Source organism: Chamaea fasciata, unplaced genomic scaffold (genome assembly GCF_029207755.1).
Source record: "Chamaea fasciata isolate MVZ Bird 193981 ecotype frontalis unplaced genomic scaffold, bChaFas1.0.hap1 SCAF_1, whole genome shotgun sequence".
In the NCBI taxonomy this organism is placed as follows: Eukaryota; Metazoa; Chordata; class Aves; order Passeriformes; family Sylviidae; genus Chamaea; species Chamaea fasciata.
In genome coordinates this window covers 94,832,087-94,850,556 of record NW_027094086.1, presented here as the reverse complement: position 1 = coordinate 94,850,556, position 18,470 = coordinate 94,832,087, and the positions used below count along the sequence as shown (strand labels likewise).

Sequence of the window (18,470 nt, the reverse complement as noted above, 5' to 3'; positions counted from 1 at the left end):
CTGGCTGCAAAGCTGTATGCCTGATGTCAGACCGTAATAATCCTTAATGAAAGAAATGCCTGCACCGGGAATAAAAAACCAATAAAATTAAAATCTTTCATGAGTCACAGCAAACAGTGCTGGCATTGCTTTCCCAGGAGTCTGAGTCAGCCCAGGCACAAGCCCTTGGCCCTCCTCTCTAGCACAAGGAACAGATGTTTTCCCAGTGCTGCTGGGCCATTAAGGACGGGCAGAGCCCTGGCAGGGGCACCTGCGTTTGGTTTGTCTGTAGTTCAATACGGCTGGGGCTTTGCTGACCCAGGAGCATCCTGCAGGGTACAGGGGAGCTCAGTTTTGCTGCCTCCATCTCCTGCAGTGCTCAGCAGCAAGTAACATGAGTTATTTCACATCAGCACAGTGAAACACCACCTTCCTCTGCACCCAAATCACCAGACACAAAGAGTCAGCAACAAAGCTTTTTTGATTTTTATTAAAATAAAGTGTAACTTTTCCATTTCCCTTGCTTCATTCCTATAAGGAACGGCTTAATATGAGAGTTTGCTAATGTAGGATTGGTTCTACAACATATGCTGAGGCAAAAAAACCCCAAACAACAGACCAGACAAATCCCTTCTTCAGTATATCAGGTTTTGTTCCCTTCCTGGTGGGTGGAGAATACGGAGGGTGACACTGCATGGCTTTAGTACAAATAGGAGTGTAGGTACAAGAGATTGTTGGGTTCCATCTCCCTCCATTCCCCAGTCACATCCTACCTTTAGGAGCACTGAAAGACCCACACAGCATCCTTATTTGGAACAGCTACACAGCTCCTCCAGGGTTGGGGCTGGTAAGCTCATGCATGGGGCTGGCATCAATAAGCAAACATGCACATGTCACCATATGATTAATTTTCCCTTTAAATTGACTTAAATCCTTTGAGAATCAGGAAGAAGAGCCAGAACACTTGTTCTAATGACAGGGTTGTCTTTTTCTTAGTAGAAGGGCAAAACCAAAAGGCTACTCCTAATGCAGAGCGCAGCTGCTGCACTGCAGCTCGGGCCAAAGCCCACTGAAGGTGTCTCACTGGCCTCACTTGGTTTGTACTAATCCCCTACTCCTGTTTGCAAACAACTGCACTCAGTGCAGCCACCACCACCGAGGAAGGCTGTGCAGAACTGGGAGTCACTGCTGGTTTAACATCACTCTCCCCTTCTTGAGCTACATGTAGTTCAGATTGGTTCAGTTGCCTGTTAAACACATTTCTTGATAGATGAGAGATGAAAATAGTTAACAGAAAGTGGAAAAACATAATTTGTAATGGTATTTTTTATATTCAACTTTTAGCAAAGGAAAAATAACAAGTTAACATTCAGTACCATAGTCAGGAAGATTTTTTGTATGTGTATTTATGTCATGGGACTAAGACACAAAGCTTAGGATGGTAAATATGCATCTCTACTAAATAATGCAAACTCTGCTCACACACAATTCAGAGCTGGCAGCCCTGGCTGTGCAGCCTCACCCATAGAAGACAAAAGCAAGCCCCTGGTAAAGCTGACAGGATGCTTCTTCCCTTCTCTTGCCCTCACCCCTTGGCTTGTCCGAGGTTTGTGTTCCTTGGTGCTGCTGCCAAAACAAACATGCTGTGGGGTGTTGCAGCACAGGGAGCCCCTTGCTCAGCCCTTTGCACAGGGAGTGCCACTGAGCAGGGTAGGGAGGAGGTGGCACGCTGGTTGCTCTGCAATATGGCACCTGGCACAGGCTGTGCTTCACATTACATTCTACTGGCTGGCTATGTTCAATGGCTGCTCTTTGGACATACCCAAAAATACTTGCTCAATAGAAAAGCCCTAAGAAAAGCAATGGAGGAGCTGTAGAATTTCTAGGGGTACTTTTCAGAGGTCCTGTAAGATCAGAAGTTGGTCTTTAGAGAAATCTTGTGTGTGTCTGCCCCTCATTTATGCAGTTCATGGCATTCTTCTTGCAGAACTGACCTCCCTTGTCCACTGAATGTGCTGCCAACGTACATTTTCTGCTGTTCAGGGTCAAGAACTTCTCTTGGCTTACTGGTCCACCACGGGCAGACCATTCTGCTCACCAGCACTTGGTGGGAATATGGCACTGAGCCCCCTTGCACTGTCACCACCTGGGAGCTCAGTGTTCTCTTGCCGCTGGCGCACCTGCCTGCTGGCTAATCGCTGCTGCTGCTCCTTCAGCTCACTGTAGGAACGGGAAAAGGTATGAAAGATGGATGTGACTGGGAATGCCATCAGCAAAATCCCACTCAAGATACTGCTCAGGGCTACCACCTGTCCAGGGATGCTACGAGGCACCATGTCCCCGTAGCCAACAGTTGTCATGGAGATCACAGCCCACCAGTAACTGGTGGGAACACTGGTGAACTCTTGCTTAGCCCCCAGTTCGCTCTCAGCCAAGTACACCAGCGGCGAGAAGAGTGCCATGGCGACGCAGAGGAAGAGCAGGAGCAGCCCGAACTCGCGGGTGCAGCGGCGCACGGTAAGCCCCAACGTCTGCAGCCCCAGTGAGTGTCGTGCCAGCCGCATCACGTACAGGATGCGCAGTGCCCGCAGGAAGCGCAGCACCAGCCCCACACGCTCCAGGTACTTGTTCCCAGCTCCCCCGCCAGGCTTGCTGCTGTTTTTTGTGGAAACCACATCCACAATGAGAGAGATGTAGAAAGGCAGAATGGCCAGGATGTCGATGATGTTGAGCGGGGTTTTCAGGAAAGCACACTTGTTTTCTGCCTGGATGGATCGCAGCAGGAACTCAAAGGAAAACCACGCCACACACACCGTCTCCAGCACAAAGATGTCATAGCACTTTTGTGAGCACTCACCCTGGGGAGGAGTGGGAAACACATAAAAGAGAGAAGAAACAGATTTAGCCAGGGAGTGAAACAAATAGTGTCAGTTCTTAAAGGAAAGCACTGCTTGAAATTGATACGAATTGTGATGTACCAAAGCAAAATCATGGCTGCTGAGAGGTACTAGAACCAGAGGCGACATGTTTGGCTACAGGACAGGTCAACAATGCACTGGAGTGTCCCAAAGCTGCCAAGAACTTGGTGTGATCTTACCAGCTGTTGGCCACAGAGCCTACTGCTAAAAGGCCAGTGGCTCACACTTCATTTCTAACCAAGACTTCAGGATTTGTGGATTGTAATAAATGTGTGATCCTTCCTTCCCTTCCTGATCAATAATAAATTGCTTACTAATGGCTCATAAACACCTACATCATTTTAAGTGATATGCTTGGAGTTATCTATAATCTATTATTCACTAAATACAGCACATTTTTTGTATCCCAGTGAACATTTATTAACACACTACCCCTACAGTCAAAAGCTTATTTAAAGTACTGAGAAATGTAGGCATTTCTAAAAGAACAAATATCACAGGATAGAGTGTGGTATGGAGAGAGAAGTGTTTTTAGTTACTGCACCTGTAACAACTAGTGACTATGATGCCTTCCCCAAGCTTTCTTCCCCTGCTCTTCCCTGCAGGCTCACTTGGTGGCAAATAAAGAGAGCTCTAGCTCTTCAGTTACAATGCTTGTAAACAAGTCAGCCTCAGTGCACTGGAAAGGCAATAAACAATAATGCTGGCGATGGCCACTCCTCAGTTGTTAATATTGTGGAAATTCTCTGCTATGTCACTCTTAGTACCTCCAGCTGAATAATAAACAACTTCTCTAAACAAACAGATTTTGATGTGGACAATTATAGGGCTAGTGCTGTTTCCTCTGTAAATGCTTGTAAAAAAGTGTGAATGCTCTGGGGGCTTTGTGTGGAAGGCAAGTGCATACTTATTTAAGGGAAGGGTATATTTATTCAGTGTGCCAGTTTGAACAGTTTGTTGTAAGGAGTCCATCCATGCTAGTGGGGTGTGTGACTCCCACTGGATGCAACAGGTATTAGGTCCCAATGCCCAATCTTGTTTTACTTGCCTATGCCAAATTATAGCCGTAAAACATCAGTTGAGAATGGTGAGGCTGTGTCAAGCTGGTCCTCATATCACCACTGGAGAAACTGAAAACCTGGCACATCTATTAACAGTTCTGCCCACATACTCAGCCACAGGAGTCTTTTGCTCCAGAGAGCCAAGGAAATTTTTAATGCACAGCACCACATCCTAACTTCATCCCTCCTGAAGTGCGTATGCACAGGCTTTTTTCCTGTTTGGAAAGAAAGCAGCAAAAGACGAATGAGGCTTTTGCCCTCTTCACTAACTGCAGCCTTCCCCAAAATGTGGAGGAACTGGATATGTTTCAAGGGCTGTTGCACTGCCAGCAGAGAGAGCAGTGTCATCACGGAGGCAAAGCCTTGGGTTACCTCAATATGATAACCAAAATGCTGAGGCACATCTTACACTTAGGAAGAGATTGAGACAATAACCAAAGAGATGTCAACAAGAAAAACAGAAGTGAAAAGGAATCCTCAGAGCCAGCATTTATGGTCCTTGTAGTAACCAAAATAAAAAAATTGTAATACTTTGTGTTTATGGATTTTTGTTTTTTATTCCACTTTCAATTGGCACATGATGTACCTCCCCCTGTTTCCCAGGGGGTCATGCTGATATGGAGAGAAAATTTACTTGTCCCATTGAAATTACTGTCCAGATTTCAAGCATATTGCAGGGAGGAATGATAATCTTATGTTAGCAGTATAGTAGCTCAGATAGCCTGTCTTTAAATTCCAAATTTTGATATGTGTGAATGCTAGAAGGAGCTTAATTTATATCTGCCTCACCAAACTAATTTGGCCATCAGAAAGTATTTTTGTCACAATCATAATACATAGGATACAAGATTTTGTTTCTAGGAGCTTTCCTCCTATCACAGCATAATTTTGCTGTCAGGCTCTCCTATCAAATACAGAATCAAGATGCTGCCACACCACAACACAAATCTGGCTCTGTGAGCCAGAGACAAAGCTCACAATGTCAGTGGAAGGACTCTGCCTGTACCACTGTAACTTCTCTCCTTATGACCCAGAAATCAGCCCTCAGACAAATATTCTCCCAGTGCTCTGCTGCCTGGCAATCAGGATATGCTTGATCTCACACCTAAGGGCAATGGCTGGAGATAATTTGCAGCTCTTCATCCTATCCTTGCAGGTGCTCAAGAGGATGAGGTCGAAGTGTTAGGATGACAAGCCAGAGAAGAATAGCTATGGCTTGAGCAAAGCAACAGTAGTGACAAGATAAATACCCAAATGTGCAAATTTGCATTCTCTGACAGATGCACCATTATTTGGACCATCATCTATAGAAACTGATACACCTTGCCTTAAGAGCCCTATCTGGCAGGAAGTGTTCTGGATTCTGATGTACATGTACAGAGTTTTCATGCCACTAAAAGTTTTAGGAAATTCAGTGAAGTCTATGGAGAATTTAGCCTTAAAATAAACTTACAAAGTCACTAAGGTGATTAATAGCTAATTTGGCACCTAATTCCCCCACCACTTTCTATTAGCTGCATATGGAAATGAGACTCTCTGAAGTGCTTCTGTGTGTGAGTTTTGGTGTAGGAGAAAACAGGAGTGAAGATTGTTCCTCACTAATGAGCTACCAGGGAAGGTGACTTTTGGAAGACTCTGTCTGCTCTCCTGCACTCTGACATGTTTATCCTATGTAGGTTCACAGACCTAAAGCATTGCTATTTATGTCTTCAATCTTCCTGCAGAACTAAATCCCAAACGCAAGTGCGGGAGGAGCCTGGCAATCTTCGTTTAGCCAAGCTCAAGAAGCTTGGTGGAATATGGAGCTTGGATAATCCAACGCTGCAGAACCAAGATGCATCTTTGCCCCGCAAGATAATGAGGAGCTGAAATTTCCTCCATCCAGAGATGATGCTGGGCCCAGGCTTTTTTCCATTCTTCCCACTCTCCACAGGCAACATATAATAAGAAAGTCGAAATGTTTACTTTCAGTACAGTGGAGTGATAATTTTCTACTACACAGACTTCACTTCAACAGGATGAAACAATCCCCCCTTCCAGCTAATGCATAATTATCTCCAGCAACTTGCTCAGTATCCTTACTAACCTATCACAATCTCAACAAGCTAGGCTCTGTCCAAAGGCTGTCCTAAAAATAAGAGGGTCTGAACATGCTTTTAGAAAACGGATCTGTGTGTCAATCAACCTGCCAGAGGTCTCTTTTTTCCACTAATTAAGTCTTTCTATCCCTTGGACACTGTTTCAATTTTATCTAGGTGTGACCTGTTATTATCCTCACGTTACCAAAACAGCAACGCAAAATTGTATTTCATGCTCTTTGCACTTAATTTCTTTCAGTTGCAGCTGCTTTTCCTTGCTGTTTTTTTTTTTCCTGCTTGGCTACAGCACTGGTTAAGAAAGAAAGAAAAAAAAAAAAAAAGGCAATGTTTTGTTTTCTAAAACTTCTAACTATGTGTTCCAGACCAACTGGTTGCTGTAATTCTGCTTGGGCTTTTGAGGTTTTTCTGTTCAAGAAAACAAAGCAAAAATTCTCAGAAAGGCACACATACAGATGGAAAAAAAAAATTCAGGAATTAATCAGCCATTGGAACACAAGAAAAACAACTCCTAACAGAATAGGGCATCCTGCCCAAAATAGGTCTTCATCAAATCTGTATGTTCTCAAAAAAGATCAGGCTCTACCGACTTGTGGCCACAAACATGTCCATTAACAACTAAACACTGCTTTTTACTTTTTATAAGCAAAACAGCTCTCCCTCATTCCAAGTAATGAAATTTCTTCACCCTGTAATCTAATGGATACATTTTTATCACTACATTTTTATATTTAGATTGATGAAACTGAGCTGTAGAGAAAACAGTTGTTCTTCACAAAATGTGTATAATGTGTATATTTACTTATCTGTGTAGATTTGTTTCTTTCAAACTGTGAGTAGTTTGGTGTGTGGTGAGGTTTTTTTGTTTGTTTGTTTGGGGTTTTTTTTGTTTGTTTTTTTTTCCTGTTGAAATTTCTGGAGTATGGGAAATTGTCTGCAGTTGCACAGGATTTGGGGGCTATATACTAATGTCAACATAGGGCACAAGGAAAGAAAGGCATCAGTGAGTAATTCCGTGCAGTCAAATTAAAGTGAGTCTCCTTCATTAGGATCTATAGAAATTTGTTGTCAAAAAGCCAACCACAGCATCTTTCTTCTGGAGAAACATTTTCTTTGCCAAAAGTTCCTTTGGCAAAAGGAAAATTACAAAAAGGAAAAACGCGTCACTGGAGTTCAAATCAATCTGTATTCATTGTTCGGTATGGCCTGTCTAAAAGTTACAGACATTTTTCAGAAACATTTTGGTTTGGCTTGCAGGGTCCATTTCACTTGCACTGAACCTCAGAAAAATTATCCACTGTATGTTGTGACTTCTTGGCTTTCTTCTTTGTCCTCTGATCTCCTGAGAAGAAATTGTGACTCTTAGATTCTTGCAGGCTTTGACACCATCTTCTAATCCCTCTGCATTAGAAGATGTCAAAAACCAGATCACCTCTAACTGCCCCAGTTCTTGTGTTGCTTTCCATGCACTTTTTTGTGAGGTCAGCAGCTCCACAGCACTTTGAAGGAAGAAGTTTCAATGCTGCCCACTTTGACCCTATATTGAGATTCCCCTCACTGTCAAATCTATATGTTAAGAAGAAAAGAAACCCCAACATGAGAGGCATTGCATACAAAAGCACTTACATAAGCTTGAAAATTGTGACATTTCTAAATGATATTTTTGTTCATGTCCACTTGCCCCTTGTTACTTGAGCCTTTTGGGTCACACATTTCAAGTGTTTCTCTGTGCACATCAGATCAAACTCTTTTTTAACAACAATGTGGAACTTGAAATTCTGATGCAACTGAAATCTCGGCATCAGAGATCTGTGTTAAGAGACCTGCAGACAAAGAGACCTGCAGCCCTGAGGCTGCTGACAAGTCTGCCTACAGTCCCCAGTCCAGAGCCTTGGAGTGTTTCCCTTGGATTTGAGTGGGAGGCTGAGCCACCTGTTTCAATGAAAATCTGCAGGGTGGTTCAGACGACAGACACTCCTCCACTACCAATTATTCAGCAGCCCAACACTTGGAACCTTTGCTGGGCTTTGGAGAGACCCAGCTCCCACTCCTATGAGAGCAGAGTGGAAGCTTGCATCTGGCTCTGTCCCAGTGTCTGGGAGTGCTGGGAGCCCTGGGTGCTGGGTGATTTGCCTGCTCTTGTCATTGCAAAATGAAGAAGCCTTCCCTGAGAAAAATTGCAGCAAAAGAGCAATATTCCCAGAAACGTGCCTCACCAACAAAACTCAAAGGTATTGCTCAGGCTGCCACTTTGTGATGAAAGGCAATTTTCTGATGAAAAGTGACTTTCTGGTGAAAGCATCCAGATAATTTTCACAGCAGGGATGAGTGCACGACTCCTGCTATGTGACCTACCTTAGAAGGGCAGCATCCCACCCTGCCCTGGGGCACAGGCAGCTGCGCTCGCTCTGACCACCCACAGACGCGGTGATTGTAACTCAGTGCTTCTGTCATTAACGCTGGGGTCAGGCTGAACTTGCAGTCAGCCTGCTCCGAATATTTCCTTGTGCTCCTGAACAAAGATGATTCAGATAACTGCACAGCCTGTCCTCAAAACTGGCTGGCTATGAAGTCTGTTTTTAAAGTTTTTTAACAGTTTCTGTTTTTAAAGTCACCAAAGGGCCTTCAGAGAATCCTCTGCTTCTTGCTATCCACACTTTGATCCGTAACTCGAGCTTAGTTTGTGCTTCATCTTCAGCCCAGCTGCCAGCAAAGATAACCTGTGCCTTCCGAGGGGAGGGTTGTTGCTAACTTTGTGCAGCCCTGTTATGGACAGAAGATAGCTCTTGTACAACTTGTCTTTGTTGAGGAGAAAGGGCAAGGAGGTGGGCAGGAGCTACACCAGCTTACCCCTCTGGATTTTCCTTGATCCTGAGACAGCACAGCCCAAACTGCCACTTCTCAAAAACCCTCAGCCTGCCATTTTTATCCTGCCAGTGAAGCTGCAAATAAACATGGAACGCCAACAGGAACAAGGGAGATGCCAAAAGACTATGGCAGTTGCTAGAAGGTGCGCTAAAATACTCAGCCAGAGTCTAATCAGCTTGTGGAATTGCATGCTGTGCTGTTCACTGGCAGTCATACAGCCAGGGTTACTGAGATCCCTGCATGTGCCTTTCATTTGTCTCAAATTGCTCCTCTGACCCGTAACTGTGAAGCCAGATGGCTGTGTTCATGGAAATCTGGGAAAAGGGTCTGGGAGTCAATGAAAGAGAAGAGAAGACCGTGTGAGGACTTTACCAACGACTACCCTTGCAGACTTAAAGAGACAGGAGACAGGGATGGCACTCCTGATCCAGGAGGCTGCAGAGGGAACCAGCTGTGTTTCCTTGAGTTACTCTGCCCAATCCACAAGCAGCTGCTGCTTTAGGCCATCTCAGCCCCAAACTGTACAACCAAAATTAGACACTGTAAGTAGGCCTCGGGTTCCTAAGCCATATAAATACTGAGCCTTGAGACCTGTTTAACTGACACTTTTTTTCCCTGGAAATGCTACAGATGCCTTAACAGCTGACTGCATGGATTTGGCGTATACATCTGAATTGTGGGGAAAGACACAGACACAAGGGGTTCAATCACCTACCTATCAGGAAAGACTTACTGTGATCCTAGGGCTTTCTTCCATTTCCCTGCCTCCTTCATGTGCTGTCCCTGACACATGCCGATATAATCTTTGGTCCACTATCCTGCCTCTTTTTGCCCCAGTACAGCTGGTTGTTGAGAAGAATGGAAAGCAGGTAAGTAGTCCTACAGATGCACAAAATGCCCTCTCATTAATACCTTCTTCTGAACTAGCTCTCCTCATGCCTGTGCCCTTTTTTAGCACACACTTCTCCAAAAGCAACAGTACTTGCTGGAGGGAAAAAAATGCTATCTGGCTCTACTTTATAGAGAGCAACCAAAACCTAAAATTGTCAAGACGCAGGAAACACGGAAAGAATAAAACAGACCGTGAAATATCTATGAAACAGAACTTGCCTGATTTTCAGATGCCTATCAGGAATAAGCACAGCACCTCAGAGAAGGCTGGGGGAAGTGTCAAGACATCCAGTGTCTTAAAGCTCCTTAGATCTGCGATGGTGGCGGGGAGCAGCTTAAGGAAACAGTATGAGTTCCAGCAGCCAGCTGTTCCTATCTCCCACTCTGATCACCCCACATACCAGGAGTGAGGGGCTATACTATGACATAAGGAGGAGTGATATACTCTGGGTGACATTTTCTGCAGATGTGGTCCAGGAGTGGCTGGGAAGGGCAACACCAGCAGCTGAGTAACTGCAACCAGCAGGGGAGGTAGGAAGGCAAAGGAAAGGGACCTTACGTGCTCAGTCTGTGCTGGCTGTGTGCAAAGAGAGCCCATCGCTAATTGACAGGACAGTGCTGGCCAGAGAAGAAACAGCTACACCAGATTTCAGAACCTGGACTCTAGAAGACACACGAGGTTCCAAAAAAGACCCCCTGAAAGAACAGGGAAGACCAGAGACCTTTAGGATGAAGCGTCTCAGTTTTGAGGGTTGGTGGTGTGATGTAGTTCCTATGAGGAACTACACCTCAGAGGACCCCTCCAAGTCCTACCTGCCCATAAGGTTTGGCTGGCAAAGGAAATGATCTCTTGGTGTTGCTGGAGCTGGCCCCTGGGGTCTGGGGTCCCCACCTGGCTGGTCCACAGCTTTTGTCTGTGCATGAGTGTAAGACATAAGCAGGCTGTTACTAATATTTAGAGAATTATATGTACAAGAACAGATTTACTGCCATTTACTTGAACAAATACTCTAAATCAAAACACTACTTTTGTACCTGGGGTCTGCTTTGGCTATTTTACAATCATTCTGTGCCATTGGGAAACTGTCTGAAGATGAATAGCTACACAGGCAGCCACAGGTCCAGGAAAACAAAGTATTGTATTTGAAACTCATCAACTCCTATGGCAGTCGATGCAAGATTTCACGCACCACAGCCCATACGGCGTGCTTGTCTTTTCCCTGCAGCTGATCCTTCTGTGGGAAACACCTCTGGGTGACACAGGGGTCCAGGTGTGCCCATGATTCCTGCACAGCCCGCTGTGCTTGGACCAGGCACAACCTGCCCAGTCTGGCCTCAGGGGGCAGGTCAGCACAGAGGATTTGTTTATCAGTCACTGCCACTGACAGAGGCAGGAAGGCAGGAAAAAGAAAGATGATTTCACCAAGCCACGGTGTCCTCCAAACAACAGTTTCAATTTAGAAACACCAGTGTTCTTAGTATTTCTGACTAAAATTACCTTGGAATTTTCTATTTCCAGATTTCCAGTTTTCCAGAATGTTTTTCTTGGGTTTGGCCCACTTTTTCACTGACACTGAAAGTAAAAATCCCAAAGAGAATAATGAAGCACCAGGAGTGTCTTTGCTGACAAGTGTCCCCTTCTTCCCCTGGTTTTACATGAATAGATATCTTCCTCCTCAGCCCCCTCTCTTTTCTGGCTCTGATCAAGGCATCGGAGTCTTGGAAGTTTACAATGCTTTTTAAAAAAATTCCAGTATCTGTAAATCTAAGCAAATGCTTGATCTTGAGTTTTCATGTGAAGAAGCCCGGTTACATTGCAACTTTGCAAATCTGATTTCTGAAGAATTGTATTTTCTACCCTAGTGCTCTGAAAACAAGACAAACTCAGCTGTGACGTGGAAAAGCTTGAGCAATGGCACTTGGCACTTGCAGCACACCTGGTCCTTGCAGACAGGGCAGGATTGCAGAAATAAAGATGAGGGCTATCTTCCTTAAACCAAACCAGCATAAAGCTGAAGAATCAGAGCAGGGCTGAGTTCTTGCCAAGGGCACTTGGGTGCAGTTTGAACAGTTTCCCCAGGGAATGGGAACGCCTGCCCACCCCTCCAAAAGAACCAGTCCAAGAGAGATAGGGCTGTGTAACAAAGCAGTGGCATTCCCAACGCTTTCACACCTACCTGGGAAAAGATGACATGGTACACCTGGCTGTGCTCACAGACATCCACAGATATACACTGCCTAGAACTGTGGTCTTCCTAAACCCAGCATCCTCCTTCCATCTTCTCTTCCTCAAACCTGTCTTGCACTAAAAAAGAATCTCAGTCTTCTTGTCCCCCTCTCGCTCTCTCTCACTTAGTAATTATATTAAAAGATCAACTGATTCTTTATAGCATTTTAAAGTGTATTATTCCTCATATTTACCCCAGTTTCTCCCTTCTTTTAATCATTTTTGAAGCCCTTCTCCCCCTGCCTCCCACTCACTGCTAGTTCTGTTTTATTGACCCATATTAATTTTACTGGTTCCTGCAACCCTGTAACCTGGTATAAGATCTGGTGGTGTCTGTTTTTTTCCTTGGAGGAAAGGAGGACAGAGTCAAGCTTACTGTTTTCCTTTGACTTTTTTTTCCAAACCTGTATCTCTTCCCCCTCAGTCTCCCTTTATCCTCTTATCTGAGAGCAGGGGAAGGATTTGTGTGTGTTGCCTGTGGGAAGATTCGCCTTCCTGCTGGTAGCAGCTCAGGCACAGCTGGCAGTGAGCTCCCGCAGTGCTCCTGCACTGAAATGCTCTAAGTTGTGATGATTTTTATGAGGTGGATGTGACCACAGCGAAACGACACACACTTTCACATTCTCTCTTTCTGCTCAAGGCAACAGTAAAAACAGTGCTTTCTGTGACAGCAGTGCAGCATACAAGAGCTTACCTTAAAACACCCAACATTTCTACTGTGTATGAAGGCAACGAGCTGCAGACTGGGAGAAAATCTCTGCAGCATTTGCTCACAGTCACTGCAGGGTCTTTTTGGGAAGAGTGCTGCAATTTCTCTTGCCATCATCTCTACCCACTGTACCAGGTGCCAAGTTCCCAGCATAGCTCAGGATGAACTGGATGGCTGGGACCTTCACACTATTCTCTGTATTTCCTGTTTGAACCCAGGCTCAGGAAATGAGATGGGGCAGAGGGAAAGGGATTGTGTGTGTGTAAGACTTATGGAAGGGTGAGGGTAGAGTGAGTGAATGGCCAGAGGGGTGGGCTGGCACATGTCCTAGCAAACAGCCTGGTCAGGCTGTGGCTAAGCCCCACCAGTAGCATGTCCCAGCCCCTGCGGCACCCCCTATAAGCACAGTCAGTGCTGGACAAGACACCTGGGTTAGGATGCTGCCTGCCTTCATGGGACCAGATTCATGCCACCTCAGTATTCAGAGAGCATCCGGGCTTTTGAGCTTTTTCTGGCTGCCCTTGCCTTTAATCACAATTATGAACTGTCACTGCTCATTTCATCTTACTGATGCCTTCAGGTCTAAATATTCACAAGGGCCAAGGAAGCCCCAGACAGAGAGAAGATTTACAGCATCCTTGCTGGCACCCCCTGCACCAGCGAGTCAGGGACAGGATGGCAATGGCTCACTGCCCTGGAAGGGCTGAAGAGGCTCTTGAGCTGATCTCCTGTGGAGCAGAGGATCTTGCCAAGTGGCTCATGAATCATATGCATGATTTCAGCTGAGCTGAGTTGTAATGTTTAGAAGGACTGACAGAATGTATTTAAAACTCTGTGAGATGCATGCAGGCGTGTCTAGAAAAATGGTTTCCACTGTTAATTACCCACACTGTAACACACTTTAATTCAGAGCATGGGTTTGTCCAGCTGCAGCTTTCAATTATTTCAGTTCACTGTTGCCCACACATGTTCTCTTATTATGATTCCCACTGCATTAAAAGCACTCCTAGTGTCTCACTATAAAGCAGAACTTTCAGATTTTAAACCATTTAAAAAACTTTTTTTTCAAGTTGCCTGCCAAATGGATATCAATCTGCACACAGTATCTCAAGCGTCACTTGATGTCTTATGTTGGTTTTCTGCTATTATGAGATCTAAGAGAATTTTTTTAAACAATAAGGAAGCTGATTTTTGAAAAAAAAAAGCCTTTTTATTAAGGAAGAATGTTGTGTGGCACTAATTCAAATCTCTTACAGAACTACCTACATCAGAAGTTACTTTCTTCTGAAAACTTTATACCCTGAAAAAATTATATTAAATTTGATTACTGAGTGGTGCTCTACACAGACTAGATCAGAATGTGATTGACTGTACTCAGTACCATGTTTTTGATGTTTTTACTTGGAACTAATATCATGCTTACCATTAGAAAACCCAACAGCTTCATAGTCTTCTCCTGTTCCTTTCTCAAGCCTTTGTTTAAAAACTTTTGCAAAAAAATCTTGTAACTTTTTTTTTTAATCTGTATACCACTCAGTTTGTCTTGAATATAAATGTCTCCATGGGCCCTGCAAAAATCCCCGATTTCAAAAACTTTTATATTTCATTTCCACTGCCACACTCTTGGCAATGAAAATGTAAGCATTTATAATGTTGTATGATTTAATGCAATTCTTCTAAGTGCCGTACACATGAATCAGCTCATTACCTCAGCCTAGCTATATGAGATATAGCCAAATGTAAATCTGCCTCCTTTCTTTCATTCCAAGCCTCCAGAATTGATAGCAACGTATCCTGGAGCTCTGAAATGAAATTTCCAGATTATATTTTCATTTCAAATAAATGAAAGAGTTCTCTCTTTCAGAACACTGGGTCAGTACTCAGTAAGCCCACAGCGCCCAAGCTCTCCTGCAAAAGGCAGTGGAGCAATCTATGGAATACAGGAGCTGTGCTGTACCCCAAGGATATTAGGCTGTGATAAGTAGCTGTAGTAATTTTACAAACATGTCTGAAGGCCAAGCGACTATTATCGTGAGATTGCTTCAGAGACTCTCTGTATGATTTACTGGAAGTTTGGAGAATAAACCCACTGGTAGGGATACTTACAGTAGTGGAACCAGAGAGATATTAAAAGAAATTAAACATGGAGCATATTTTGCTGGGTGAGGCACACTGCACCAAATGTAAACCAGTTTACAATGTGACAAAGTAACCAATGCTTTTATGAAAGTTTTAGCTGTTTAATGATTTATCACTAATGTTACATTGCAGCATATTTATATAATATTTAAAAGGAGACCTAAGCTTGCTATTTATTCATGAGAAGATATCCTGCAGACTGAAAGAGTTTATTGGGACAGAATAAAGTTATTAACAAGTCAAAAGTAATTTTGTCTTAGTCAGCTCTTGCCTTGTTCCCAAGCAGTGCAGAGAAACACTCTCCATTTTTTTACTTCTAAGCCTAAAACACTGCAGAGAATCTCAGGTGGCTCCCAAACTCTATATTGTAACCTACTGTCCTCAAAATCTTCCTGGGTAGCTCCTTGACCCATAAGAATTTCTCTCTTTACTTGGGAAAAGCAACCCAACAGCAGGCGCTGCAGTGAGCCCCACGGCTGGGAAAAGCCAGGCATGGAGAGCTCAGGTGGTGACTTTGCTGAGAGGAGAATCTTGAGCAGAAGATCTGCAGGCTCACTAAGGGACTCTGCAAACCTGTCACACAGTGCTGCGTCCCCACCCCCAATTATAAGGGCAATTCTTGGAGAAAGAAAACACAACATTCCTCCTAACCCTCCTGATACCACAGAGGATGATTTTCTTACTGGGACCATGGTTCCTATTTTTGCTCTTGAAGCAGCTGCCATGACAGAACAACTAAGTACGCCTGCTGCAGATGAGAGAGCTTCAATAAAGCAGGAAGGCTGGATTTTTGTTTGTTTTTTTGTGATTTGTTTTGTTTGTTTGTTTTTTTCCAGGGGTGGGACAACTGCAGAAAGCAATTTCTTTTTTTCCCAAGAAGAGCAAGCAAGCCAAGGAGAAGAAATGGTGAGAACTCTCCAAATGTAGTCATGCTAAATGCAGCCTGTTGTTATACAGCACTCTGTCCACACAACCAATAGCAAAACCAACCAATCATTCCTTCAAACGTTTTCTATTCATGAGCAGCTTCAGGCAGTCTTGCAAAGGGGAAGGACTATCTCGTAAAAGAGCTGACAAAGCTAGCACATGGTGTGCTATTTGACCAGGGGTTTTGCAGGCAGCAGGGTCCTGGGCAGTGGCTGGCAGAGCTGGTGCAGGGGGCAGTGAGCTGTGCAGCAGTGATGCTGGGGACTCCCAGTACCCAATGTGTCTCCTCAGTGTGTGAGTACAGCAATCCTTAACTCAGCAAAATACATTGATACCGGGATATGCTCCATATAACACATGGATTTGGGCAGCCAGGAAAGGAGGGATTTAGATTCAGATCCACAAAGCAAAACCAAATAAATATATTCTTTTACATTAGGGACTGTATCATTCAGATGGCTCACAGACAGTTCCCAGGAAAATGATCAAAGAACATGATCATCACTTCTTGCTATTTGCAAAGAACATTTTGCCATTGGTCTCACACTTATAAATGCCATGGGAGTCAGATAAAAGATGCATGCCACTCAGAAAGCCCCACACAACTTGACGTTTAAGGTTTAGGTGGAGCAGTGCAAGAGGTTCTCAGCTCTGTGATTTTAACACTGCATGTGACACACAGAAGCAACATCAGTTACCAAAACCAAACCTCATCACTTCCCACTGCTTTAAGACAAACCTGAGCTGTCTGAAAGACAACTTGCCTAGCAAATGTCTCTGATCATCAGAAAGGAGTTGGGAGACCACACTACCAATACTCAGACTTGAGAACTTTGCAGTTACTCCTCAGTTTGGATTCAGCATAGACTAAGTTGGTCTCGGAAAAAGAATTCCCTTGCTTAGAAACATTATCTTGCAGGTGAGGCATGAGGGAAGGTGCCCATGTACCTGAACAGCAGGTAGGTGCAGCTTTTATTTCTGTTATTATGATGGCCATAGACATTGTGTTTAAGACATTCTGTTCCAAAGCATTCACAATCTAAAGGCAGGACTACACAGAACAGGTGATGGAACTACATGAGGCCAATTGAGAACTTCAACAAGAAAGCAAACATTTGCTTATTGCTGATAACTGAAACTGTGAGTAAAGGGTGCTCTCAAAGCTTGCAATTTGGAGTGTGTGTTACCATTTTGATTTAAGTACTATCTGTGAAGAAAACCTACTTTGGCTTATGAAAGGAAAAAAATAAGAAACACCTTGCTTTTAGTTAAAATAGACTTCTGCAGTGCTCTGAGTCCTATATCCCTTAAGCAAGGACATGTGAATGTTAAACTCAATATGAATCTCATATGCCTACAGGATCATCCTTGTGCACAACATAGAAAAGGCAGGTGACCATTGCTACTGAGTCATTTGGTCTTTCCCTGACCTCCATCCAGCTGTGGCCTAAGGGGTCTGGAGCAGACACAAAATGCAAAATAGCAATATAGAGTACAAGTACAGTAAATCAGTTCAGATGCCAAAACTGGTGATACTGTTACAGCTTATGATTTTTGCATTTCAACAGCAGAGCTGAGAGTGGTATTCTCAGATGATCCCCAGGGAAATTAGTTAGTCCAATCCCCCAAGATTCTTTTTATAAAAAGTCACCCTTAGTGCCTATACACTATAAATAGTTATCTGTAACACCAGCAGGGAGATTTTTTTTAAAATACATGGTTTTTGTTGACTATGCTGTATTTTCTAGAACAGTTTATTCCACAATGAAAGTAAAAACACAAGCTGAAATTTTATTAATACTTTCATTCATGAAAACAAACCATCTATGCATCACATGCGGCTCTAAGTTAAAATTAAGGTCTCAGTATCACATGCAGAACAGCAACTAAACAGACGGAAAAGAGAAAGAGTCATAAAAATGAGCTCTCCAGTAATTCCAGTCTCAAGCAGAGTGCCATCTTAGCACCACTGGACTTTGCCCAGCATGTCTGTATCTCTCTTGCACTGAGAAGCCCAGCACTGGACTGCTCCAGGTGTGGCCTCCCAGTGCTGAGCTGAGGGGAAGCATCTCCTCCCTTGATGTGCTAGCAGCACTTTGCCTGATGCAGCCCAGGATATTGATACCTTTCTTTGCAGCCTGGACACAGTGCTGGCTTACAGTCAACTTGATGTCCACCAGGATACCCAGGTCCTTTTCTACCAATCTCCTTTCCATCTGGCTGGGCCCTAACACGTACTGCTGTACGTGGCACTGTTCCTCACCAGGAATGCAGGACTCTGCATTTCTCCTTGCTGAGGTCCACAGGCTTCCGGAACCCGTTTCTCCAGCCTGTCAGGGCGGTTCAGGGTGGCAGCACAACTGTCTGGCCTATCAGTCACTTGTCCAAAGTTTGTGTCATCAGCAAACTCGCTGCAGGTACACTCTGCTTCATCCTCCAGGACACTAATAAATAAGTTTAACAGGACTGGACCCAGTATGGAGCCCTGGGGGACGCTGTTAGTTACTGGCCTCCAGCTACACTCTGTGTCACGGACCACCATGCCCAGGGCATAGCCCTTCAGACAGTTTTCAGTCAACCTCACTGTCTGCTCATCCAGACTCTTACAGAACAGTTTGTCTGTGGAAAGCTATTGAGAATCATTATACAAGACTC

General features: G+C 44.2%; 1 protein-coding gene across 1 annotated transcript in view; it reads right to left on the bottom strand.

Annotated features, from left to right (window-relative positions):
- Window positions 1-487: 487 nt before the first annotated feature.
- Window positions 488-18,470, bottom strand: part of KCNG2 (potassium voltage-gated channel modifier subfamily G member 2) — a 53,390-nt gene continuing 35,407 nt past the window's right edge. Inside the window, exon 3 of the mRNA XM_066189625.1 lies at window positions 488-2,837. Coding sequence (XP_066045722.1) covers window positions 2,043-2,837 — 795 coding nt within the window. The 3' untranslated portion in view covers window positions 488-2,042. The remainder of the gene's footprint in view (window positions 2,838-18,470) is intronic.